Raw genomic sequence first — 24,234 nt, 5'->3', positions numbered from 1 at the left:
CGGAAGATCTACTAGTACCCCTGCATAAGTGACTTGAGTAATTCTATAACAAGATCCTGGGACAACACCATTCATCCGTCTCTCTCTCCTCCAGAATACGCGTAGCATAATATTGTAGTATAAATAATCAATGTAAGTACGGAGTTGTATGGCTATAGATCCTCAGGCAGCTTCCCCGGATTGCCCGATTAGGCAATCAGGTGCCATCCTCCAATGACCGCAACACGTGAAGTCATGCTACTCTATCGGGTCTAGCGTCGCTTAGCACCGGCACACGCTGATTGGCCCGCGGGCCGGGAAAAATACACTCAGCGCCGAGGCCGGGCAGCTTTCTTTTCCCGTTTGTCAAAGCAAATCCAAGTCAGCTCTCACTTTCTTCTTCTTCTCCTTCTCCCTCTCTTCTTAAAAAGGGATCTTCACCCGGTTTCTAAACCCTCGCTGTGCCTCTTGTGCCTGCTCCTTGGAGTCTCATTTCCATCCCCTGCTCTCTCGTCCATCCTCGCCTTAGCCGTTCCTCTATGTGCTTGTCTGCGCTGCCCTCGATTTCGTCGTCCGCTTTTATCCGCTGCCCCCGCTCTCGTTTGCTGACTCTCGACTCGAACTTCCCTTCCTCGGCGTCTCTCAACACTCCCTCCTCGACTGGCTTCTCGGCCGTGTCGTCCGTTCGCTCCATCTCCGACGACAAGGTGTTCTGGCTTAGGGTCCATGGTCCGTCCTGAACAAGGGCGGACGGTAAATAGGTGCTATATCCGAGAGATCTTGCAGGCTGCCGCGTAACTTCCCTGCTGGTTTGCTTGGCGCTCTCGGATTGTGTGCTACCAAGTGTACGCTGCTCCGATAGTTCCTTGACCCCCCTTGCATATGGAAAATTAGGGTTTCCTGTGCATACCCCGCGCTTGTGCGTGGGTGTGTGTGTGTGGATATGCGTGTGGGGGCGTGGAAAGAAAAACAAGAAAAAAAAAAAGCTGATCTCTTCCATTGTGTTATTAGATTACTTTGACTAGGCCTCAACTAGAGAAGTGCCTTGATTTGTCGATGCCTGAGTACATTTAATTGCCCTTGGCTTACGCATCGTGCTGTTGCCGTTCTGGTCGGACGGCTGCTAGATCGTGCTTGGTCAATTACGGGGATAGAGAGAAATCCGAGAAGACGTTTACGACACAATGGATACCTCGGCGAATATCGCTGGTCACGATGACATCTCGGTCGGCGACGTGTTCAGTCCGCAAGCCGACATGTCGCATTCACACAAGGATATCAATATGAGCGACGCCCCGGAAACCGGCTTTCGTATGAGCGCCCGCAGCCCCCAGCGCAAGCAAGGACCCATGATCAAGGGGCCTGGAGTTCATGGAGGCAATCCCTTTCCGGCCCCAGAGCTGAACGCACACCCGCTTGCCGCGAAGGCTGACCGCCGCAAGAAGAAGAAAAAGCAGGTGGTTCATGAGGTCGCCCCGGCCCTTTCGACCGTGCGCGGGTTCACTCCCCGTGGATCCGCCGATGAGGACTCGGACCGATCGGCTGCCAGCTCTCGCGCACCGAGCTCGCACCCGCGCACCCGTGCCGGGACTAATGGAGGCAGTCCGTTGGTTCAGCCTGCGGCTGGCTGTGGGGTGAGCGCTCTGAAACTCCAGCTGGATTCGATGAGCCTGTCTGGCAATGGTACCCGAGCCGGCCCCGCTGAGACCCCGAGTAACGCCAGTGTGTGCTCCGACAGTGATCAGACCGAGGTCCTGACTAGTTACGAGGTGCCTCTGGAACATGACTATGTCAGCGCCGACGCGGCCGCCGAGGAAGACTCGCAGAATACGTCAAGCGTGCGGGATATGCGTACTCAGCTGTGCCGAAAGATGACCACCGATGACTTTGAGCCCCTCCTTTGCCTTGGGAAGGGGTCCTTCGGGACTGTATTGCTAGTGCGCCATGTGCTCACGGGAAAGCTGTACGCGCAGAAACAGTTTCGCAAGGCGTCGATTACCGTTCACAAGAAGCTCGTGGAACAAACCAAGACTGAGCGCACGATCCTGGAGAGTGTCAACCGCCACCCATTCGTGGTCAAACTCTTTTACGCGTTCCAGGACCACGAGAAACTGTATCTGATCCTGGAGTATGCGGAGGGTGGCGAGTTGTTCACCCACCTAGCTATGGAGCGTATGTTCGACGAGGATGCGGCTGCATTTTACATGGCGGAAATGGTCCTGGCCCTCGAACATCTCCACCAAACTGTCGGGGTCATCTACCGCGATCTCAAGCCGGAGAATTGCCTGCTGGACAGCGAGGGCCATCTGCTTCTGACGGACTTTGGCCTCAGTAAGATTGCCGTCAACGATGACGACCGCTGCAACTCCTCGCTGGGCACGATTGAGTACATGGCGCCGGAGGTCGTGCAGGGTAAGTCGTACGGCAAAGCCTGTGACTGGTGGTCCCTGGGCGCGCTGGGCTACGACCTGCTCACCGGATCTCCTCCATTCAAAGCCAACAACAACGCCAAGCTGCAAGAGAAGATTGTGAAACAGAAGCTGGCTCTGCCTTATTTCCTGGGTCCCGATGCCAAGGACCTGTTGACTCGGCTGCTCCGCAAGGAGCCGTCGAAGCGGCTGGGATACCACATGCCCAAGGACCTGCAGACGATCAAGACCCACCGCTTCTTCCGGAAGATCGACTGGAAGGCGCTGGAGCGACGGGAGGTGGCGCCTCCTATCAATCCGGTTGTGACGGACCCAGCCCTGGCGGAGAATTTCTCGATGGATTTCACGCAGCTGCCGCTGAGTCCGATCGTGCACGCGTTCGACGACCATTATGCGGCCCGGGCGTCCGGTCCGCCAGCCAGCCACCCCGGGGAGGGCGAGCTGTTCGGCGGATTCAGCTTCGTCGCGTCGAGCAGCTTGCTGGATAATGGAATGATGGTATGATTGGGGTGTAATTGGTGGGTAGAGAGCATACCAATAGAAACTGGCTGGTGGTTTAAGCATTGTGCAAATTCTTCGATGTTATTGTGCGATACTTCAGATGAGCGTTTTCAAGCAATTTTGACACGAATTTCGGGCTTCTAGTGCTTGTACATTTTGCAGACTATGCGCCTGTAGCTCTGGGGTGGGAGAACTGACGGTCGCGGCATCACGCCAGTAGATAGTATACCAGACATACAGCGCAAACAGACCCCTTTAAAGTATGTCAGTGTAGCACACATGAACTTCTCATTGTCCCTCCCCATTGTAACCATCCTGCTATCAAGCTTTAAGGTCTCTCTCTTCACCTAAGTCTGGTATGTCATGTTTACGAAGGGCATCCAGGAAGGTTAGTACATATCCAGACACTAATTGCTACTCTATGGACCTAAAGACACGCGCAACAGTGACAATAGGGGTCCTTCAGAGTGGAGAACTGGGGTAGAGAGCAGCTTCGACCACGAAGCCCACACAGCCCCTTGTCTATACTATTCAGACCGTCTCCAGCAGTTCCAGACTCGCCTCAGATCCGGATCACGTCGAGCTGGTCAGCCCCACAGCTGATTCAGCGTCAATCCATGGGCGTCACGATGAACCAATTTCTGTCGATCCCTCGCTCGGCAATTCCACCATCCCTCTTCTGCTGTCGAGTAGAGAATCTGCAGTGTTGACGAGGAGGAACAGGATGCGAATGGCATCAGCATGAGTCTTGCATGACCCCCTTTCCAGCTCACCTCCGGCCATACCCAAGGCAAAACACCATCCGGACGCCCCGGACCATCCATGGAACGACCTAACGGCCCTGGTCAGATCAACCGATCTATTTAACTCTAATCGCATAATGGCCACTCCTTTTGCGGCACCACACATTTGCCTGCGGGCCTTCAAATGCCAACCGCTTCCCCTCTTGATCGGCGACGGGCTTGTCAACCTCTTCTCTCGTGCATCCATTCCGTCTCCGTCCTTCGTTCCTTATTTGCACCCCTTGCTTCTTTGCTTTCCCTTTCTTGACTCTCTTTTTTAAATCTCCTTTCCTTCTTTCACCAGCCCTCATGCCCACGTGGGCCGTCTAAAGCCAAGCGAAACAGCCCAAGGCCCATCATGGCCGACGAACGAACCACGCAGGAATCCTCCCCGGCTTGGTCGGATTCAGATAGTGCTGCTCCCGTTATCGCTGCGAAGAAACGCCGGTTACCCCCGTTTCTGGACCATTTCAATGGTCGCGATCTCAAGATCTTCTTTCGATGCTGGGTCGCCGTCTGGGTGGCTTGTTTGTTGATCTTCATTCTTCCCTCGCTGGAAAGCATCGGCACTGCAACCTTTTTTGCAGCGTATGCATCTGTCCTAATGCACGAGTCGCGTTGATATATGCTGAATTCGAAATAGTCTCGTATTATTGTTTTTACCTCCATCCGGCATCGTCTTTGTCTATCTCCTGGGTGCGCTGTCCTTGTTCATCGGTATCTGTCTGGCTTGGGCATGGGGCGTCATCACCATGAAGGCTGCTCAGGCAGCTAGACCAGCGGCCGATACGCAGGCTAAAATGGCCGCCCTGCAGCAGACGGCTGTGTCACAGGCCCAGAATTCGACATATTCTGCTACTGAAATAGCGCAGCGATTGGTTTACGAAGGGTACATGCTGGATGCGCGCGTCACTGCCGTGACATTTTGCCTTATCTGCACTTTTGTTTATTTCATGGTAAGTAATTCTCCGGCTAATGGAAATGAACTATACTGAACTTACAGGCGCGCCTTCGGGCCAGCAATCCCAAAGCAGCTTTGACAGCCATATTTGGCATTATCATCTCGGATCTATTTCTGAACTATACCCCACTTCTACCCTCTTTCTCAGGAACCTTACCTTTGACTCTGGTCAAACCTGCCGCCATTGGGGTCGGACTCGGCCTAGCATGCTCAATCCTCTTCTTTCCTCAGTCAACATCGCATGTGGTTTTGGATAGTATGGAAGATATCGTTCGACTCCTCCAAGTTCCCCTGGCGATGACAGCAAATACACTCTGCAAGAAGGACGAGCAACCGAATCCCGACGATTTGCGCATGACGCAAGCTGGGATCATCCAGAAATATAAAAGCATGGAGCCATCATTGGCATTTCTGCCTCTGGACTTTTCTGTAGGCTGTTGGGGGGCGGAAGATGTCGCCTCCTTCCAGGGCCCTTTGCGAGACATACTTGTTGCGATCTTATCCCTTCTTGACTTTCACATTGGCCGGATCGTGGGAGAGGCTCGCACACAGGATGTTCTGCGTAAGTATGTTGATAAGACCCCGGACGGGGATGAGAAACCTACGCGCGAGGTTGGCGCGCATCAGCTCACGCAGCTCGCACAATTGCTGGATGGATTCCGCAGCCCGGACAGCCACCCGCTGCGCAAGGAGGTCATTCAAGAGCTGGTCAAGACGAGCACGACGGCAATCGATGCCTGTGCGGAAGGGCTGAGCGTTGTGCAAGAGTGTATTCACCTGGTGAATTGTCGACGCTGGTTTCGACGGCCATCCCAGGCTGAACGCGAGCAGCTACAGCAACGCTGTGAAAAGGCACTTGAGAATTTAGCAAAGGCCCGCTCGGTCTTTATCAATGAAATGAGCGATATTCTGATCGGACAGCACGACCAACGGACACTTGACGGACCCCAGCACTTCCGGCCACTCATGTTTGTCCTAGTCTTTGAGGAGCATATTTCCAACACCGTGCAGAAGACCGAGGCCCTGCTCGCGCGGGTCTCTACGGTCTTCCAAGAATCAACTAAAATTCGTATTTACCTGCCAACACGGTTCAGATACGCCGCATCATGGGCCTCCTCCAACCAGGTCAAGGCACCGGGGTCCCAGGGTACCGAAGACGATCCGGATCGCGTCAGCGCCGACGATGCTACCAAAGCAGCCCAAGAGAAGTTGCGTGCTACCCGCGGATTCCGCACGAAGCCACGCCCTCCTCTCAGTCGAGCTGTCCTGGGAACCTACCACTGGTTTACCTGCGACGAAGGTCTGTATGCCATGCGTATGGTCGTCGTCACGATCGCCCTGGGCATTCCGGGCGTGATTCCTCACAGTGCAGGCTTTTACTACCGCGCGAAAGGACTTTGGGCGTTGATCATGGGACAGACGGGTCTGCTCGTATACATGGCAGACTTTACGTTCTCAGTGATCGCAAGAGTGATTGGAACCGTCATCGGCGGAGTTCTGGGACTGCTGGCATGGTACATCGGCTCCGCAAATGGCCCGGGCAATCCGTATGGGCTGTCTGCCATCACCGCCGCAATCCTAGTAATCCTTGTCTGGACCAGACTGTACCTACCGCCGGCCTTGATGCAGGGAGGCATCATCGGCGGAGCCACATTCCTGCTAGTCATCGCATATAGCTACGATGACACGTAAGTGTTCCCCCTCAACCCTACCAAATCACCCACTAATAACCTTCCAGCCATATCCCCCAATACGGCAACCCAGGAGTCGGCTACAACGTCTTCTGGAGACGCTTACTCCTCGTCCTCGTCGGCGTCGCCGCATCCGCCATCCTCCAAACCCTACCCCGCCCTCCATCCGCCTCCCGGCACGTCTGCAAGACGCTCTCCCGCGCCATGCGCACCCTATCTACGCACTATGCCCTCCTTCTCACCGTCTGGGCCCAAAACTCCACCGAGGGCAAAAGGCTCGCCGAACCCCTCTCCCTCCAACTGGCCGAAACCCTCGTTTCGCTCGACGGACCCATCAAACTCCTCGGCTTCGAATTCTCCAGCTCGCGCTTCGACAGCGCCTCCCTAGCCAAAGTGAACTCCCTCTGCCGCAGCCTCAACCGCCAGCTTGGCCGCCTCCTACTCCTCTCTTCATCCCTGCCCCAGGAGTTCCAAGAGCAATTAGCTCGTCAGACGGGGCTCCTGGATCACCGGCTCATCGGCCAGGTCATGGCGGTGATGGGTCTCTGCGAACAGGCCCTGAAAACGGGCGATGCGTTACCGGAGATTCTGCCCACGCCGCTGTTCAAGCAGGCGGTGGATAATTGGTCGAGGGGGCGTCGTGGTCAGGAAGAGCAGGTTATTTCGGCTGAAATGATGCGCGATGAAGGGTATAGACGGTTCTGTGTGGCGGCGAGTGCATACTTTGGGTTTTTGATCACCGTAGATGAGATGGTGTTGGTGGTGAAGGGAGTGTTGGGGGAGGCGCATTTGGTGGGCGGTGGTGGTGATAGAGAGGGAAGGTGGTTGTTGGGGGATGATGTAGAGGTGTGAATATAGTACCTTTAGATAAACTCGAATTGGTGAGTTATATAGTGTTATAGAAAGTATCGAAGTATATACAATACAAGCCATAGAGATAATGAGAGTAATAAGTAGTAAGTAGTAAATAGTACAGTTAAGCTGAACTACTAAAGCCACACATACAAGCAGACCAATCCCCGTAGACTAAACTAAACTAACCTAGACTACTACTGAAATAGTAGTTAGTAAGTGAATAAATAGCTAGCTAGCTGACCAAAATAGCCTAAGATGGTTTGAAAATTAGAGTTAAAGTGAAAGATCAAGTAAGGGCTTGATATCTATTTAACTCAACTTAAGTTTTAGTTTCGCTCAAGTTTAAGTTAAACTTTAGATAACTATAAGCTTGGTATCTCAACTGTAAATCGCACGGATATTTTAATTTCACATGTTGTTTACTTTGGGTTGAATGGATGTATGGATAGATGGAAAGATAATTAAATTTACCCCGGGGTTTCACTTTGCTTTACTAGTAGTTGAAATCACTAGATGTGATCGCTGATGTCTTGATGAAGGGGGAACTAAATGGTTGATAGTTTGAGAAGGTTAGCTTAAATACTCTAGGATAAAGGGAACAGTATAGATGCAATTGAGAGTCTGCATTTCGATTCAAATTAATCTATTCTGATAAACATCATAATTATAAGGTATCCACAAGGAACCAACCCAATCCGTATGCAATCGATTCCGTCCTACCCCCATTCCATTCCATCCGTAACGCCATATTTAGTACGATTGCCGAACCATATAACTACCTGACGAGCTATTTAAATGCTATGTTTCTTCATACGTCGGAGGTTCAACTGGGATGCTGTGCCCCGGCACATACGGTAATTCGGTAGCAGCCGTGTATATCGGCACTAGGGGGGTGGGTGTTGGCTCTGTAGTCTCTGCCACCCCCGCGGCGGCCACTGGTTGCAGGGAGGAGGTAGATGATTGTCGCTCCGCCGGCCTGACAGGCAAAGGAAGGCCATCCCACCCGGCTGGCACACTTTGCAGCTCCGTTTTGTATTTGGATAACCGGTGGAAGCGGTTTTGTACATTTCGCCACCGCCAGTCCGTCAGTAGTGTGTCGTCCGTGAAGAGCGTGTCTAGCTTCGTCGCTTGCTCGAGTAGTCGGGCTAGCCCCTGTAGGATTTCCGGCTCCCAGCATTGAAGTTGTTTGGGTGATATGAGGAAGATTGCGTCAATGGCGCTACCGCAGGCGGCCAGACCAGCCATGTAGGAGCGGATGCACGACTGAATGCTCGACTGGGGGAGCGCATGAGTAGTAGAGATGTGGACGAGGACGGTGAAGCTGCGCGCAAAGAAGGCAAGACAGTCGGCTAGGTTCTGGACGAGATCGGCTGTGATGGCGATGGTCTCCATGCGCGGGAACAGGAGATGGATGAGCAAGGTGCGGTACGCGGTGAGAATCCACGTCTGGGCAACCTGGTCTTCCATGTTGGCTTCGATGATCTGCACGTTGCGCGACAAGACAGCGCGGGCCTCGCTACACAGGTTGCCAATGTCGACCTTGTAGAGTTGGATGTTGCGCAATTGCTCGTGCAGCTGACTCTGCCAGGAGTGGTGAGGATGGGCTATGGGAGATGTGGGCCCGCTGGCCTGACGAGGGTAGATCGAGTTGAGGTGAACAGCCGCGGAGGTGATGTGGCTGATGGTCCAAATTTCCTGGATCCATGCCCACTGGTGTGAGAGCGTGGACAAGTTATCGGCCGCCTTGTCGAGCCGTAGCACCAAGGAGGCATCCTTGTTCATGGGCGGGTGCTCATACATCATCGCGAGCGCTGGCAGACTGTCATCCACAATCCCCAAGTGTGTAAAATACCAGACCATCAGCGCGAGAGTCATCCAACCCAGGATGTGCATCATCTCCAACTCAATCTGCACTAGGTCGACCCCGTTGATCTGTCGGACATCGCGTGAGGACCGGGTCAAGGTGTCCATGATGAGGCGGGTTACGGTACGATTCGCGTAGATGCTGTAGGTCATTGCTTTGATAATGTTTCCCTGACATGTCTCATGCCAGGCCAGCAAGCTGAGCGCCTGTGCAGTTGACAGGTCGGCTGCCGCCGTGGAAATATACTGTAGGCGTGACGACGCCCAGTGCAGGAGCTGCTCGGATTCCACCTGGGTGTCCGTATCCCCCAGTTCCAGCAGACCGCCCCCTAGCACGACAGCCAGGAGCAGGGGGTCGTAGGAGTTGCTGCGGACGTCACGTAGCAGCAGCGTCTTTGAAAGGGCCATGGACAACGGGTGCGCACCAAACCACACATCTAAGAGCTGGGTGATGCGGTAGCCGTTGTATGCCGCCAGCGGCGCCGGCTCGAGGGCGGGGGACGGTTCGGGAGGACTGCTGGACGCCAGGCTGGCTCGGAAGAATTGACTTTGATTAGCGAAGAAAGCAAGGCAATCGAGTCCGCTGAAACGGGCCACTGTGGCGTCGATGATATCCTGGGTCAGCACCAGGATAAGCTCGCGACAGCCCAGTTTAGCCGGCCGCTGGCGAGGAGAACCGGCCTGGCTCCATGGCATCCCATCGACCCTTGGACCCTGTAGCTTCTCCTGAATCTCGGCCGTCACCTCGGATAGAGCATCGGCAACACTCTTAAGACGCGGCGAAAAGAGCTGGCCGGCCGCGGAGGACGACGGACTCGAGGGGGATGTCCAGGGAGCCTGTTTCATGTCGGGCTCGGGCGCCGGCTGGCCAGCAACCAGACGGCCGGTGGTGCGCGCGCCAGAGACCCGGGGACGACCTTTGGGGCCGCCCTGATCATAGACACATTCGATCTGGCGGTCCTTGCAGGCGCTGCAGACGCTGGCGCCTGAGCAGCGGAGCTTGCGACTGCGGCAAAAGCGACAGCTGCGTCGCCGGTCCGTCGTCGCGGGAGCCGGGTGCATTTTGGCTTCAACGGGGGAGCGATGTGGCCATAACAGGGTGCCCATTGGCTGGTTCGACTGACAATGAAGGACGGGCCGCTCGAAAGTTTGTCGTCCGCCCGAAGGAAGAGACGATAGCAAGCGGGTTTTGTTGGCTGGGTGGCCAACCCGACATTCTCTCCATGAGCTTTGATTCCCAAGACGCAGGGCGGGTCGTGATGTCAAGCATTCCCAGCAGCGCATCAGAGAGTCCAGTGGGCGCTGCTGAGCTTCAGCCAGCCACAGCGGACAAAGAATCCGGCTGGTATGTTCTCCTGCCAAATGCCAAAAGTGCACTTGCAGTGTTGCTTGACTCGCCTTGGGTTGTCGGAGCCATCCCATTGGGACCTTGACAGCCAGTTCAGCTGCAAGGGGGTTGTTGCGCAACCATGGTTGCTTCCCTGTCATAGGCCAGCCCCGGTGATGTTCAGTCCTGCAGCCCCTGCGGAGATGGAAATTGTGATCAAGGGCTTCTGTCCATGATGATCGCTCTAAATTCGACAGTAGAAGATATAGATTAACTACAGATCTGGCGTGTTTCTTCGGGGCTCAATTCTTCCTCCTTATAATTCCCCATCTGTGCCATTGTTTCATTTCATCACCGTCCACTAGTCTCTCTCCGTGTGCTTGTCTCCGTGTGTCTCTCACACTCTGTGGGGGTGCGTGCCCTTGCAGATTCGCTCGGCTTCCCAGACCCCATCGGAGGGTAATGAGGAATGTGTCGGGTGGACCTTCCGACGCCTTCGGCCGAACTAGTTATGTATGTAGGTGTCAGGTCCATCATTCATGAATGGACTCGTTCGTCTCCCCATTCAAAGGTGAAACCCTCATAGCTCGCCCTCCTCGCTGCCACCTCCCTCGTCCTCCGGTTCCGGGGCCTGAGGCGGCTCAGGCTGCGACGGCGGACGGGGTTCCTCTTCTGGGGGTGGCGGCGGCGGGAGATGCTGAGGTGGTGGATGTGGATGCGCATCCTCCTGCGACGGTGGCTGGCCTCCTGTGGACATGGACGGTCGTCGTCGCTGCCCTGAGTCAGCCTCGGCCTCCCAATCGCCCCGATGCCGTTCCTGAGGCCGTCGCTCCACCCTGCCGGGCCCACCACTCTGAGAGGGCATGTTCTGTTGCACAATCTCGTCGATCCGTTGCTGAATCGGATCGACAGGCAGCCCCGGAGGCCCGCCCCCGGACCGACTGCTGCTGTCCCGTCGAGGGTAAGGCCGGGGAGGCGGTGGTAAGGGATGTGGATGTCTAGTCGCAGAGTACGGGTGCGAATGAGGTGCCGGGGGAGCGTGTCCGTTCGCAGAAGGGCGGTCGTGGGAAAAGGCCGGTCCGCCGCTGGGGAGAGGCGCCTTGGGAATACGCGACGACGGGACTCGGTCAGTCGATGCTCCTAATGAGTCCCTCCGGGGTCGTTTTGGGGATGGAGCCCCGTTCTGCGTCGCTGGCCCTGCCTCTGACGGGGGCATCGAGTCGGCCAAAGGGCGTGGAGGCTTCGTCTCATCGTCGGGGTCCCGCGAGCGCTTCCGACCGTTGACGGCGTCCGCCTCACGCCCGGAATCGATCGGACGCATCGTGTTGTCCGCCGGGCCATCCACGCGCGGGATCCTGGTCTTCTCAGTACCCTCGTCTGTGCTGATGGGGTTGGTCAAGTAGTACAGGCCGTTTCGATGCGCGGCGTTGTTCTCATACAGCTTTGCCATGCGCATACACGCGCGACGCACCTGGGTCAAGTCCACATCAAGCTGTTCCCACCACGGCCGGCCCAGCACATCGTCTTCAAACCCAATGTCACAGTGCTGGGCCGCCGCGTATAGTGCGGCGGCCGCAATGATGCGGGCGGTAAACTGCAGGCATAGCACCGTGTATCCGGAGTCGTTGACGAAGGCCCATGCGACGTTACGGAGCGGCTTGTTGTCTTGCATGCGAAAGAAGCAGATGAAGTCATAGAGGATGCGATACGGTTGCTCAAGCTGTAGATCGAAACACAGCGCTTCCAATAGAACGTCTTCGTGCACCAGAATGGTATCGCGCCAGCGCCAAAATTCCTTAGACTGTTCATCCACCACCATGTTTGGCTGCTTCTGTCCCACCCGGCAGCATGCTACCACCAACTCTTTCATCCGCCGTACATTCTCCTCCACCTTTGTAGCCAGGAACAGAGCCGCCGCGGCTGTCGTGTAGGGATGAATGCCCGGTCGTTGCGGCAAGTCGACCATACTGTGTCGCATATAGAACCGGTGCAAATAAACGGCGGCCGTCGCGAGCGTAAGTTGCGGTAGCTTCAGCATGATTCCTACCTGGTTTATAAAATTGACACCTTTGCTGCGGCTCATATGCTCGGCCTCCAAAGCCATGCCATCTAGCTGCGATGGCGTTCGCGTAAGCTCCTCATCGGTAAATATCCAATGCGCCTGGGTTGCAAGAAGGACGGGATTCGACGGGGCAGGGACCGGCGGGAGTTCGGAAGGATGGTGGGCTGCTGAAGACGCCATCGGGGACAGCGGAAACGGATGCGATGAAGTTGTAGGCGTGGGTCTCGAGGGGCGAGCTGTAGACAGACTCTACCTTCCCCAGCAAACCTGGAAGAAAGCAAAGCTACCAGTGAGAACAGAGGAAGGCTTGGGAAGCTCGCGTCGACCCGGGGGCGAGGCGAAAGAGACAACAGAGGGATCCACTCAGACGAACTGATCGCGCACGAAGGGGCCAGCCGGAACCAGCGTAGTGAAACAGCCCTCCTGCTAGTCTGTAGTTTGTCCTACTTTAGTTCCGATCACCCAGAGTCCTGAGATTACCGAGACGTGTTAATCATCGCGGGAGAGGCCACTGCATCGCATGCATCGGAAGCCGGTGATTCGGGAAGCCAATCGCACCCACAGGATGTCCGGACAAGGTGAGATGGAGGATTGAGGAGTCACAGTTGTCAGAGGAGATGGTGGAGAAGAGCAGAAGATCCAGAATGGGGCGAGAGGAGAGCGATGGGAGGCTGCTAGTTCCGAGTGCAACAGAGAGGGAACAAAAGGAAGAGAGAGAGAGCAAGAGACTCCTTTCTCACTAAGTTGGGACTTTCCTTTTCCTTTTGCTGTGGCACTTTTTGGCGACTGACCGCCCAGCCAATGACCGCCGGCTTTTCGGATCATCCCGTTGTTCCGGGCCCCAGGGATCGTCGCTTGCTTTTCGGAAAGATTCACATCTATATCTTCGGCGTGTTATAATGATTATGATGGTTACTGGAAGTGTGTCATTGTCCTTGTTATTGCTGGTTTCATATAATACGATGAACATTCCTGAGTTCTGATCCTTTCCCGTGGTTTAAAACTCCAAATGGCGCCTTGCTTTGCTGGTATATACGCGGACACGGGGGAACCTTGCCCCCAAAGAGAAATACAAGAGATATTAGCAAACATGCTACACGGTAGAACACCCCATCCCCCTATTCCTCCTCACTGACTTCACTCTCGTCCTCACTGGCCATATGATACTGCTGCGACACCGCTTGCGTTGGAACTGGCTGGCTCCGGTCGTCTTCCTGTACATCCTCCTCAAACGCCGCCTCCATCTCCGCCGCGAGGGGATCATCATCAACCTCCAAATCTTCCTCATCCACCCCGGGCTCCAGGTTTATGCCGCTCGAAGCCATTGGCGCTCCTCCGTGGCCAGCCGGAGAGGGGAGCCGTAGGTCCTCAATATCCTCATCGTCCTCCTGCTCCTCGTCCTCATCCCGATTTCCTTCCTCATCCGCCGGGGTGTGGTTCGAAGAGAAGTATGCAGGATTGACCCGGAAGGGACGAGCAGGCGGTGGAGATCCCATATCGATGATTAGATCGCCGTCGATGATGATATTCGAGCCCGGTGATGGAACCGCCTTTTGAGAGGAGACAGCCCCCAGGCCCGTGTCGGACGGCGAGGAATTGAATGTCTCCACCGGAGGCTCCTCTTCGACCTCTGCCTTCCGCTCCTCTCTTGGTTGCACAGGACGGGGCGGAGACCTGGGCCGTGGCCGAGCAGCCGCCGGTTTTGGAGGCTTGACCCCGTCTGGCTTCTTCTTCTTCGGGTGGACAGGCTTTGTCCGGCTCTCCGGGGGTGGTCGAGGACTAGGAATAGGTCTGGTAGCGGACATCAACGGAGTATCGAGCTTGCTGGTGTAGGACGGGGGTTCCGGTGTCTTATCCGAGCCCGACTTGTCATCGTCCGCATTCTCCTTGGGGAGGAAGTGGCGGTAGTCATAGGGATTGCTGTCGTCAGCAGGGCCATCATCGTTACCGCTGGCATTGTCCGAGCCCCGATCATCACCTGATCCATGGTCCTCTTCCTGCAAAGTGCGTAACTGTTCGTATTGCTCTAGTACCTGCTTCTGGGATTTGGCCGGAGCAGACCGGAGGTTGAAGTTCAGCTGCGTTGAAACCGGCTCCAAGACAAACACTTTCCGCGCCGCGTCAAAGACTAGCACCAAGTTATGTTCCCCGACATCCGAGACAGATTGTGTTGGGTCCACACTGCCTTGGTATGAATAGGTCAGGACATTATCGGCGTTGGGCGCTTTGTCGGTAATTGTGAGGTTGTAACGATCGCGGGACTGTCGGGTTCGGGTAATGCGTTGCCGTGCGGTCGCTGACTTGGTCTTGTAGTTATATTGGATATTGACCAGCTGCGACTGTGGCGAGCTGGATTTCCCACTGAGTCGGTCGCCCAGCACGATGGGATACTCGGCCTGTTTGGTCGGGTCGATCAAACCGCCGGTCGACAAAGCGGGGGCCGCCATCCAGACGAGGTGCAGGATCAGGGCTCAAAAGAGACAGAGGAATATCGCAGGGAAACGGTCGCTATTCTTTAGATAGCTTCGGTGCACGCCTTCAGGAAGAAAACTTCATTGCTGGGGGGAGTGTGGTGTCTAAAACGCCAGCAGGCCCTGTACGCAAGGGAGAACGTCACACAGCAGTAGCAGCGGCGGCGGCAATCGAAGGGGCCAATGCGACCGGCAAGCCAGCACCGGTCATGAAGCAACGGCTGTGTCAAAGCAACTATTGAAGCCAGAGATGTATATATAAGAGGACAGTCTGTATAACGTCCCCAGGAAAAAATACAGAGGAAAAGGGGGAAATGTAGAAAAAGGATGTTGCCGAGAGGAAGTCTTGAGGGAGAAGGAGAGGTGAGTGAGGAGGGAGGATGAGATGACGGCCGGACCAGCAACCCGGGCGGAGGCCTTGCTCCATTCGGTTAGTGCCGCCCGGGGAGGCCCGAACTTCCCCTTTTGAAAGGAACAAGCAAAAGCAATGCCGTCTCCAAGAATAGCACTTTGCACAGCCAGTGGGAGAAGTGATGAATGATTCTTTTAGGACATCTACCACTCAAATGTCTCCTTGCATGGGCAAGGCTTGCCGCGACGAATGTCCTTTGGTTGAGGACCCGGGAGTTGTACCTCCTGTCAGCTGCTCCAGGCGTCCTGCCAAGGCTCTGTGTTTCCGAGTCACCTCCTCCCATTCATAGGCCAAGTCATCGGCATCGGCATCGCTTTCCTCTTGTTCTTCATCCGCTGCCTCGCTGAGCTCGGTCAGAATCATGCCAAAGTCCCCTCCCAGTCGACCCAAGCTGGCAGCGCAGTACAGCACCTGGGTCAAGAGACTCTCACGGGAGCTTTTATCCCGGACGTTGGGGAGATAGGTGCGCAAGGTGTCCGTCAGCAGTTGTACTAGGTGCATAGGAAAGGTAGCAAGTGCCGGTGGAAGGCACTGGAGTGGATCCTCTGGGCGAGAGGGTCGCGATGCCGCAGCTTTGATCCGCGCATCAATGCTCCGTAAGCCGGTCACAGCGAGCTCTGACTCCGACTGATCCGGAGTAAAAATGTTTTTATAGAGAGAGACGATCGCAAAGCTCTGCTCGCGAAAGATCTCGATATACCGTTTCAGATACTTTTCGGTCTGGTGTCCTTCGGACCAGGTCCCCGTCGTCCCGTTCTTCCTGTCCGTGCTCGGGGCCCTGCGCTGTGTCTCCTGATCAGCCAACTCCCGTAAAGGATCAAGAGCTTCTAGCATCGTGATCAAGTTCGCGAGCCTGCAGATCAGAAATATAGCTCCCAATGCACCCTCCCCCGCGGCCGGTGATCCTTCGTGGTGGAGATTGTCCAATTCTGGTGCCACCCTGCGCAGCCAACCCACCGTCCTCATAGCAGCTGCTAGTCGCAAGTTCTGTGCCCGAAGACCTGCGATCAGATTCGACGTCATGTCCTTCATAGCATCTTCGGCCTGGGAGACCACGTCTTTGATGAGCGGCGAATCGGGATAGAGTGTCTGTAATCGCTTGATATGCGCGTACAGATCCAATGCTGTAGAGTACGTCGTGGATACCGAGCTGCCTGTCGTTGTAGAACTGGCGGCCGCGGAAGAGACGGCTGTTGCGAGCAGCGTGGGGAGCTCAAGGATATCGGACAGCCGATCGACGTTCCGGGCCAGCTGCATCACCTTCTTCCGTTGCTCCAGAGCGACATTCTCGGCTGCTCGGCTGTATTTGGACGAGAACCGGACTGCCTCTTCGTCGAGTTTTGGGACCGCATCTCGCAGTTGCTGTGCATTCTGGGCCAATTGGGGGATGGACGCGCGGAGATTGGACAGGCCATCGGCGGACGTGACAAAGGCCTTGTAAGAGCGATTCGACAGAGCTTGCAGCGACAGAAGGGTGGAATGAGAGGACTGAGTTAGGGATTGAGGTTCCGTGGACTGTAATGCTTGGAGGGAGAGCGTAGGGAGACGGTTGAGGTATTGAGCAGTGGTGGTATCGCGGTCGGGATCGCAGAGGGCGGCGGCGGCCTTTGTCGAGGCCAGATGAGGGGCTAGAAGATCGTAAAGATAATCGGCCATCGTGAGGGTCGGCTTCTTCGTTGCTGAGAGCCGAAATGGTCGACAATGGAGGGTAATGGAAGCGTGGAAGCGGCCGATGATGAGCAGGAGGGCGAAACAAGGCCAGATTTAGTAGTGCCGAACTACTACTACTGCTCTCCGTACGGCGGCCTCGGCGACAACTGGCGAAGGGTCATTCCTCTCTTCCCATCTGAGAAGCTAGGTGCTAAATGCTGCATTGCTGGGGCAAATGAATAGGGTACATCTTTGAAAGAACTATATCAGTCTCTTTAGTAGTCAAATACAGGCTAATCATGGTTCCAAAGGAACGGAAATTCTTGAATTATTCATAACTGATTGAGGGAGAGATGCTATGGAAGGATGTACCCTTTTGATTACAGGCCGGTAATCATGATGGTAATACTCAATACAAAACGGTAATAAACCCGTCCAACGCCGACTGACATCATGCGCTGCGCTAACCCAATCAGGATATTTCTAGGTGCCTGGGGCCAATAGCAGTGCTGGATTTGGCAATTCTCCCCTCTCCGCAATTCATCTCTCCTCTCTCTCTCCTCCTTTCAAGTCCCAAGTCAGTCACTCTCCTCATCCTTCTTTCTCTTCTTCTTCTCTTCGCGGTCGCTTTTTCTGTCCCGTTTCTACATCCAGCTGACCTGTGTGTTTTGTCCTTCAGTGACCTGTTCGCTAGTCTACATACATACTTCAGGTCGTTATCGCGGTGGGCCTGTCTTACTGATCTAGCATCGTAGCGCTTGCTTTTTCCCCTCAACCCCACTTCCACCCAACTACTTCTGCATGCAACAGTAGGTATCTAATAAGTAATCATGGGCAAGCCGCGGGTTAGTTACTCCCCTTCCTGAAAATATCACAGTTTTCGGTCCAATGTCTCACTCTGTCAGATGATCATCTTGATCCGCCATGCCCAATCAGAAGGAAACAAGAACCGAGAAATCCATCAGACTATCCCCGATCACCGAGTGAAACTCACCCCCGAAGGACACCGTCAGGCGCAGGAAGCTGGCTCCCGTCTGCGTACACTCCTCCGACCAGATGATACCATTCATTTCTTCACCTCCCCGTACCGTCGCACCCGAGAGACCACAGAGGGTATTCTGCAGTCCCTGTCCTTAGATTCACCGGCCCCGTCCCCTTTCCCAAGACACACCATCAAGGTCTACGAAGAACCACGGCTGCGGGAGCAAGATTTTGGGAACTTCCAGCCATGTTCAGCCGAGATGGAGCGTATGTGGCTCGAAAGGGCAGACTATGGTCACTTCTTCTACCGAATCCCCAACGGTGAATCTGCTGCGGACGCCTACGACCGCGTCAGTGGGTTCAACGAGTCGCTGTGGCGTTTGTTTGGAGAGGACGACTTCGCCAGTGTCTGCGTGCTCGTCACGCATGGCTTGATGACTCGTGTCTTCCTCATGAAGTGGTATCATTGGAGTGTGGAATACTTCGAAGATCTCCGCAACATCAACCACTGCGAGTTCGTCATCCTGAAACTCAACCCAGACAACGGGAAATACGTTCTCCAGAACCAACTACGTACATGGTCTGATCTGCGGAGGGAGAAAGAAGAAGAGCGGCAGCGTGAGCGGGCAGCCAAGGGTTTGGATCCGGTGCAGCCAGCACCAGCAGAGACGTCCGTCCCTATCCGTCGCAAATGGGGTGGCTGTCCTGATGGATGTAATCACGGGGTCCGAAGACGAAGCTCTCTACGTGTACCCCGTGGACACAACACAGATCATCCAAAGCATCAGCATGATCCTCAGTCGAAGGAGACAACAACACACAGCGCCACTCACAACCACAGATCTCACGGAAACCAAAACGGCCACCCAAGACCAGTCCCGGCTGTAACGGGGACAAGTACTCCGGTTGACCAGCACATGCTCAGAGCCCCGGAGCCAGCTTTGGGAGATCGTTCCATCGACGCAAGGCCTCTTGGAAGGACCTTGCCTTCCCCGGCTCAGCAGTACGAGTTCGAAGGTGTTCAGCTAGAAACCACGTCCACCTCTCAAGCAACTTTCCCAACACCCAACGCTTCCACTAGCACTATCAGTCACCTGGGCCAACCCATTCCGAACCCAAACCCGATACCCCGCCGCCCTGGCCTCGCCCACCTTCACCGTGACAGCGAGGACCACCTCCTCCATCCCCCAAACTGCAACTATGCTTACATCCACCTCGTCGGCCGTGACGGCGGCGGTTCCATGAGCGGCGCAAATAGCCTAGCCCCGTCGGAGGACGAGCGCGACGAGAAGCTCCGCCCCAACATGCACGCTTATACCCACAGTCATAGACAAACTCACTCTCGCCCCAAACCGACTTCCTCTACCCATCAGATTAGACCATCTCAAGACCTAGATAACGACGGCGATGACGAAAGCAGTTCCAAGCAGGCTGCGCGACCACGACGTACCCGATCCCACAGCCATCATGCCCGGAACCCTCCGGGCCTGGCACACCAAACCCTTAGCAAGCAAGTCGCCAACGCCCTCAGCCAGGATCGAGCAGGCCAAGACAGATCAGATGATGAGCCTCTCCCCACAGCTCCTCCGAGTTCGAAGGCCGAGAACCAGCCAGTGGACGCACACAACCGTGAAGACGATCAATACGATGATCATGAACACTATCATCACCACGGCGACGACGAAGAGGACGACTACAACGAAGAAGACGCCTCTTTCGAAGCTGAAAGGAAACACGACCAAGGCATCAGAGGTAGTGTATACTAGTACAGAACTACGGCAACCTCATACTTCATACCCATATACAAAGCATACAAGACAATTAATCAACCTCACATTCTCACATCATCCCCGTACAAAGAACCACTCTTACTCCTACAACGTACATATCACCTTCTAACCCCAAACTTCTTCATATAATCATGATCTCCGTCATCGATTTTCGTCTACCTCAGCGCCTCGGGTTCACTCCCTCATGATGTACATACATCACACATCAGATATGCACCCTTCCATTCATCATCATCAATGCAAATGAATCAAATAAACCGCACATCCCTAGATACCCCAGGCAATGAAATAAATTTATTTACCACGATATGTACAATCTATTCCAGAGCCCCTCCTTATTTCATTTTACTTATTTTCCTCGCATTAGATTCACAAGATTCTGTTCAGATCTGTACTTCTTATATTCCAATTGTATTTAGGTACCTAGTTTAACTTTTACTACTACTACTACTACCTACAAGGAACGAAGACTAAACGTGAATATTTTTTATTATTTCATATGGGTATCATTGTATGTTTTTGTTTTGTGTGCTTCGTTGTGAAAGAAAATCATTGACAGGCTCTTGTTTCCGTTCCTTAAAGAGGTTCAAAAATGGTCAGTGATGGTGACTAATTACCTCAAGGATCAATGCATATACAACTTCCTTCACGTGGATCAAAGATGGGAAAAAAAAAAAAAAAAAAAAAAAAAAAAAAAAAAAAAAAAGAGAGAGAGAGAGAGAGAGAGAGAATCCAAGACAGTTTTTACATATACACAGTTACTTGAGATGGAATGGAGAGCAGTATATATCAAATGGGATCCCTGGTTTTTTTTTAGGGAAGCACGAAATGTCTTTGTCCCATATTTCTTGTGAATGGTTATGGAAAAGTAGTGAAAGAATCTAACTTACATTCAGGGAATGAGCAGTGAGAAAGAATAAAAAGGAAGCCACACAAGAGGGTGTTATATCACCGGGAGGGGAATAAGACAAGACAAAAGAGTAAATGTAAAACAAGGGGCATAAGGGGAGTATCACTTTTCAAATGCCTCACCAATGGTTTGAGGGTCGGGCGGAATAAACAAACATGCAAGATGAAAAGGTCATCGAAGGTAAAACGAACAAATAAAGGTAATGTTACAACCGAGAGCGCACATCCACACACGAAGCTGCAGTAATGTACTCTGGTCGCATCACGAAGGAAGAGTAAAAGAGGATCTGTCGACCGGAACAGATGAGTATGAAAAAAAAGAAAGAAAGAAACAGATTAAAGGCAGCCGAACAAAAAAAAACAAGGTATTAACGCCACGGGACTCAAGTGGAGTGTGCGTGAGAAGAAAGCCAAATGTACCAACTTGACAAACGTCAAGGAACACAACACAATCTATGAGTAACAGTCGCCAGATGAAATGCCCAAATCCGGTGAAAATGAGGAAAGATCGAACAGGTCAAAGAGGGAGGTTGGAGAAGGCAACGGCGAAGCACAGGCGAAAACGCAGAGAGAAACAATCGTAATTGTCGTGACATCTGACTCCAGAGCTTCAGCGCAAGGAATCTCTTGAGGGTAACTTTTCGACACGATGAGAGGAGTGTTTCGTAAGAAACAGATCGTATCGAGATAGGAAAGAGAAAGGCAAAGGCAAAGAAAAGAATCAAGGAAGATAGTGTCACATCGTGCAGAAATGCGCAACCGGTCGGACACTTTTTTTGGGAATTTTTGCTTTTCAGAAAGCATGGAAGGCAAGAATAATCGGAGGAAAAAAGGCGACCGATGGTACTTTTCAGCGAAACACAGACGTAACCGAAACTGACCAAAGAAAACGGGTAGTCATGCAGAACACGAAGGAAACACGGTATCATCAGTAACGAAAAGAGACAAACAAGGACAACCTGGACAGGTCTAGAACGAAGTGAAGAACAGTATCGAACGAAACACGTTTCTCCAGTAGACTCAGGCAGAGAGATGGTTAGATGGCCGCAGCCCCTGACTAGCCAGCCACGATCGGTTGCATCGAGCCAAACGGATTCGCACACATGTAGTGCTCCATATGCTTGGCACAATACAGGCAACCACAGGATGACCCGTGGCCCGTCCAGACGCTCTGCGCGAAAGGTAGCGCATATGCGGGGGTGTGGTGGTAGGACGGAGGCTGGGAGCGAGGGGCCGGTGGAATGTACTGCTGGGGCGGAGGAACCCAGGTACGCGAGTACGGCGGGGGAGGCTGCGTGTACCACGGCCCAGCTGCGTAGTAGTCCGGAGTGTTCGGTCCCGTGTGAGGTGCAGAGGGCGGCGAATACTCCGACGCGGCAGGGTTGAGCCACGAGGTTTCATAGCTGGTACTGCGCTGGTACTGGGGCGGGATCGGTCCTTCGGGCGAGAGCAAAGGCTTCGACACGCGGTGGCTGCGAGAGACATTCGTGTCGATGGGAGCCAATGCATGGCGGGATTCTTGCGCCCGGGCAACGGTCTTGGTACGCCAGGTTTCCCAGTGGGACAACCATGACGCAAAGCCATCTTGTTGATCGTAGATCCGGTCGTGAATCTTCCACTCAAAGGCAAAGAGCCAGTCGAGCTCCATCGAGTTCAGCTCGCTCACAGGGATGTTGCTGACTTCGGCCCATGACTTGTTCTGGAAGGTGTTGTCGTCCAAGAACTTGCTTCCCAGAAGGAGGGCCACGGTGAGCATGCGGTAAACCTGGCCACTGCCGGTGTGGAACACCTTGGTGGAAGAAAGCATGCGCATCCTGCTGGCTAGGTAGTAGAGTCCCAGAAGGATGGTGGAGCTCGGGAGACGAGTGGATGACAAGATCTGGTAAACGTATTTCCGGAACTGAGGCGGGACCGACGATCCTGGGTAGACGCTTCGCGCTAAGTCAATATCTGCTAGGTTGATCTTGGTGATGTACAAAGCATACATTCCCTGGGCCATCTCAGCCACAAAGTCGGACATCTGGTCCATCTCATAATCCAAATGGGCGGCGACACCTCCAGTGGCCTTTTCCTCCTTGCGCTGGGGTTCGGGCTGCACCATCATCTCTTGTCGTCGGTACTGGGGCGGGATGGCACTCTCCATCGGGGGCAACTGAACGTTGTTGCGGATGGGAGGCAAGACATTGGCGGTACCCAGGGGACCGAACATGGGCTGGTTGAGCGCGGAGTGGGCGGCGACCATATCCCTGCCATTGCGGACACCCAGAGCGGACTGCGAATTCATGGGCTTGGAGTAGCAGGCCGACTGGGAGTACTGCTCGATGAAATCACAGCCGTTCTGGGGGTAGCGAGGCGGGAATGCGGCCGAGGGACCGAGGAGGTAGAAGGGTTGATCGTGCTCCATCCTGCCACCGCTCAAGATATGGGGAGGAGTAGGAGGAAGGCCCTGGAGGCCGGGAGCGAAGAAAGACGGCATAACGAAAATTAAAGAAAAAGCAAGAAAACCAGTTCAGGACGGGAAGGTAGACGGTCTGCGGCTATAACAACGGACAAGATTCCGAGTCAGCAAATTGGGTTTCAATGGGATGAGGGTAATCCCAAAGAGCAGATTGAGCGAAACACCAAATAAACACAAGATACGAACCGTCTACACGTTCGCCACGCCCTGATCCTGGGGGGTAGAGCAAATGCTCAACGAGCCGCGGCTCTAGATAGTTTCGTAGTGAATGTTTCTTAGTTGAATAACATGGAGGAACAATTCCACGGCACGGATGTCGAAAGGAGCGGACGGAGCGGTCGCGACTAAGATGTCTCTTCGAAAGTTTTTCCTTGCTGGGAGGAGCGGTCCTGTAGCGGCACGAGTCTGGTGATCCTTTTCTGTTTATCTTCCGGTGTTGTAAGGCGGACAATTGATCGAACACGAGGCTGTCGAGGACGGAGGCGAAAAGGGACGGAGTTTGACGGTAATCACCGGAGACGCGTGGGGACGCTCAACAATGAATATAGCAAGCAGCAAAGGATGATGCAGTGGATGGAGGCAACAGGCGAGAGACGTTGAACTTCTTTTTTTTTCTCCTTTCTTTCTTTTTTTAATACTTTTGTGTAGGGTCAAGGATGAGAAAAAAAAATTGGGAGCAAAACAAGTTCTCGCGTTTGGTGGGATTTAGCCCCGGTCCACAGCGACAACGACACTTAGTGAAAAGCTCGTTGGGGTATAAGGGAGGAGAGATGGAGAGCAAAGGGAAGGGGATTGAGGAAGGTCAAGTTGGAAGAGCAAAAAGCGAGGATGGTGAGAAGGTGCAGAGAGAAGAGGAGGGGGGAAGAGGATTGGAGAAGTAGGTTAGGTTAGGTTAGAGAAGGGGAAGAGGGAGAGGGGGGAGTGGGAGTGGGAGTGGGAGTGGGAAGATGGAGAAGAGAGACGGAGAACGAGAGGAAAGGCAAGGCGAGAGCCACAGGCCAAAGCAGGAGACCCGACGAGAAAAAGCGAAGGGGAGAGCGCCTGCTTAGTGGTCCGAGGTGTCAGAGAGAGTCTACTAGTGAGGGTCGAGGAGGTGACGATCCCCGGCTCACT

The 24,234-nt window shown here is 54.1% G+C and overlaps 9 protein-coding genes across 9 annotated transcripts, besides 1 other annotated feature; 3 read left to right on the top strand and 6 right to left on the bottom strand.

Moving 5' to 3' along the window:
• Positions 1-232: 232 nt before the first annotated feature.
• An16g03870 (uncharacterized protein) lies at positions 233-707 on the bottom strand (the record flags this gene model as incomplete). Its single annotated transcript, XM_059745065.1, has 2 exons — positions 233-332; positions 421-707. 2 exons carry the CDS (start codon positions 705-707, stop codon positions 233-235), a joined length of 387 nt encoding a protein of 128 aa, XP_059604767.1.
• A 456-nt stretch (positions 708-1,163) lies between these two features.
• Positions 1,164-2,912, top strand: An16g03860 (uncharacterized protein; the record flags this gene model as incomplete). The annotated part of the gene is made up of 1 exon (XM_001397660.3): positions 1,164-2,912. One exon carries the CDS (start codon positions 1,164-1,166, stop codon positions 2,910-2,912), a length of 1,749 nt encoding a protein of 582 aa, XP_001397697.1.
• Positions 2,913-4,049: 1,137 nt separating this feature from the next.
• Positions 4,050-7,469, top strand: An16g03850 (uncharacterized protein; the record flags this gene model as incomplete). Its single annotated transcript, XM_001397659.3, has 8 exons — positions 4,050-4,279; positions 4,335-4,647; positions 4,695-6,340; positions 6,391-7,135; positions 7,211-7,224; positions 7,273-7,299; positions 7,405-7,410; positions 7,448-7,469. The coding sequence occupies 8 exons, from the start codon at positions 4,050-4,052 to the stop codon at positions 7,467-7,469; spliced, it is 3,003 nt and encodes a 1,000-aa protein (XP_001397696.3).
• Positions 7,470-7,782: 313 nt separating this feature from the next.
• Positions 7,783-10,123, bottom strand: An16g03840 (uncharacterized protein; the record flags this gene model as incomplete). The annotated part of the gene is made up of 2 exons (XM_001397658.3): positions 7,783-7,819; positions 8,052-10,123. 2 exons carry the CDS (start codon positions 10,121-10,123, stop codon positions 7,783-7,785), a joined length of 2,109 nt encoding a protein of 702 aa, XP_001397695.3.
• An 845-nt stretch (positions 10,124-10,968) lies between these two features.
• Positions 10,969-12,630, bottom strand: An16g03830 (uncharacterized protein; the record flags this gene model as incomplete). Its single annotated transcript, XM_059745064.1, has 2 exons — positions 10,969-12,549; positions 12,589-12,630. The coding sequence occupies 2 exons, from the start codon at positions 12,628-12,630 to the stop codon at positions 10,969-10,971; spliced, it is 1,623 nt and encodes a 540-aa protein (XP_059604766.1).
• Positions 12,631-13,568: 938 nt separating this feature from the next.
• Positions 13,569-14,897, bottom strand: An16g03820 (uncharacterized protein; the record flags this gene model as incomplete). Its single annotated transcript, XM_001397656.3, has 1 exon — positions 13,569-14,897. One exon carries the CDS (start codon positions 14,895-14,897, stop codon positions 13,569-13,571), a length of 1,329 nt encoding a protein of 442 aa, XP_001397693.1.
• Positions 14,898-15,483: 586 nt separating this feature from the next.
• On the bottom strand, positions 15,484-16,989 carry An16g03810 (uncharacterized protein; the record flags this gene model as incomplete). The annotated part of the gene is made up of 1 exon (XM_001397655.1): positions 15,484-16,989. The coding sequence occupies one exon, from the start codon at positions 16,987-16,989 to the stop codon at positions 15,484-15,486; it is 1,506 nt and encodes a 501-aa protein (XP_001397692.1).
• Positions 16,990-17,813: 824 nt separating this feature from the next.
• An16g03800 (uncharacterized protein) lies at positions 17,814-19,730 on the top strand (the record flags this gene model as incomplete). The annotated part of the gene is made up of 2 exons (XM_059745063.1): positions 17,814-17,828; positions 17,889-19,730. The coding sequence occupies 2 exons, from the start codon at positions 17,814-17,816 to the stop codon at positions 19,728-19,730; spliced, it is 1,857 nt and encodes a 618-aa protein (XP_059604765.1).
• A 690-nt stretch (positions 19,731-20,420) lies between these two features.
• Positions 20,421-24,234: part of a repeat region (Title: strong similarity to transposon - Homo sapiens) that runs on past the window's edge.
• An16g03790 (uncharacterized protein) lies at positions 21,721-23,139 on the bottom strand (the record flags this gene model as incomplete). The annotated part of the gene is made up of 1 exon (XM_059745062.1): positions 21,721-23,139. The coding sequence occupies one exon, from the start codon at positions 23,137-23,139 to the stop codon at positions 21,721-21,723; it is 1,419 nt and encodes a 472-aa protein (XP_059604764.1).

This window comes from Aspergillus niger (genome assembly GCF_000002855.4).
Source record: "Aspergillus niger supercontig An16".
Lineage (NCBI taxonomy): Eukaryota > Fungi > Ascomycota > Eurotiomycetes > Eurotiales > Aspergillaceae > Aspergillus > Aspergillus niger.
The sequence above is the reverse complement of the archived record's forward strand: the minus strand, read 5'-3'. Positions and strand labels throughout refer to the sequence as shown.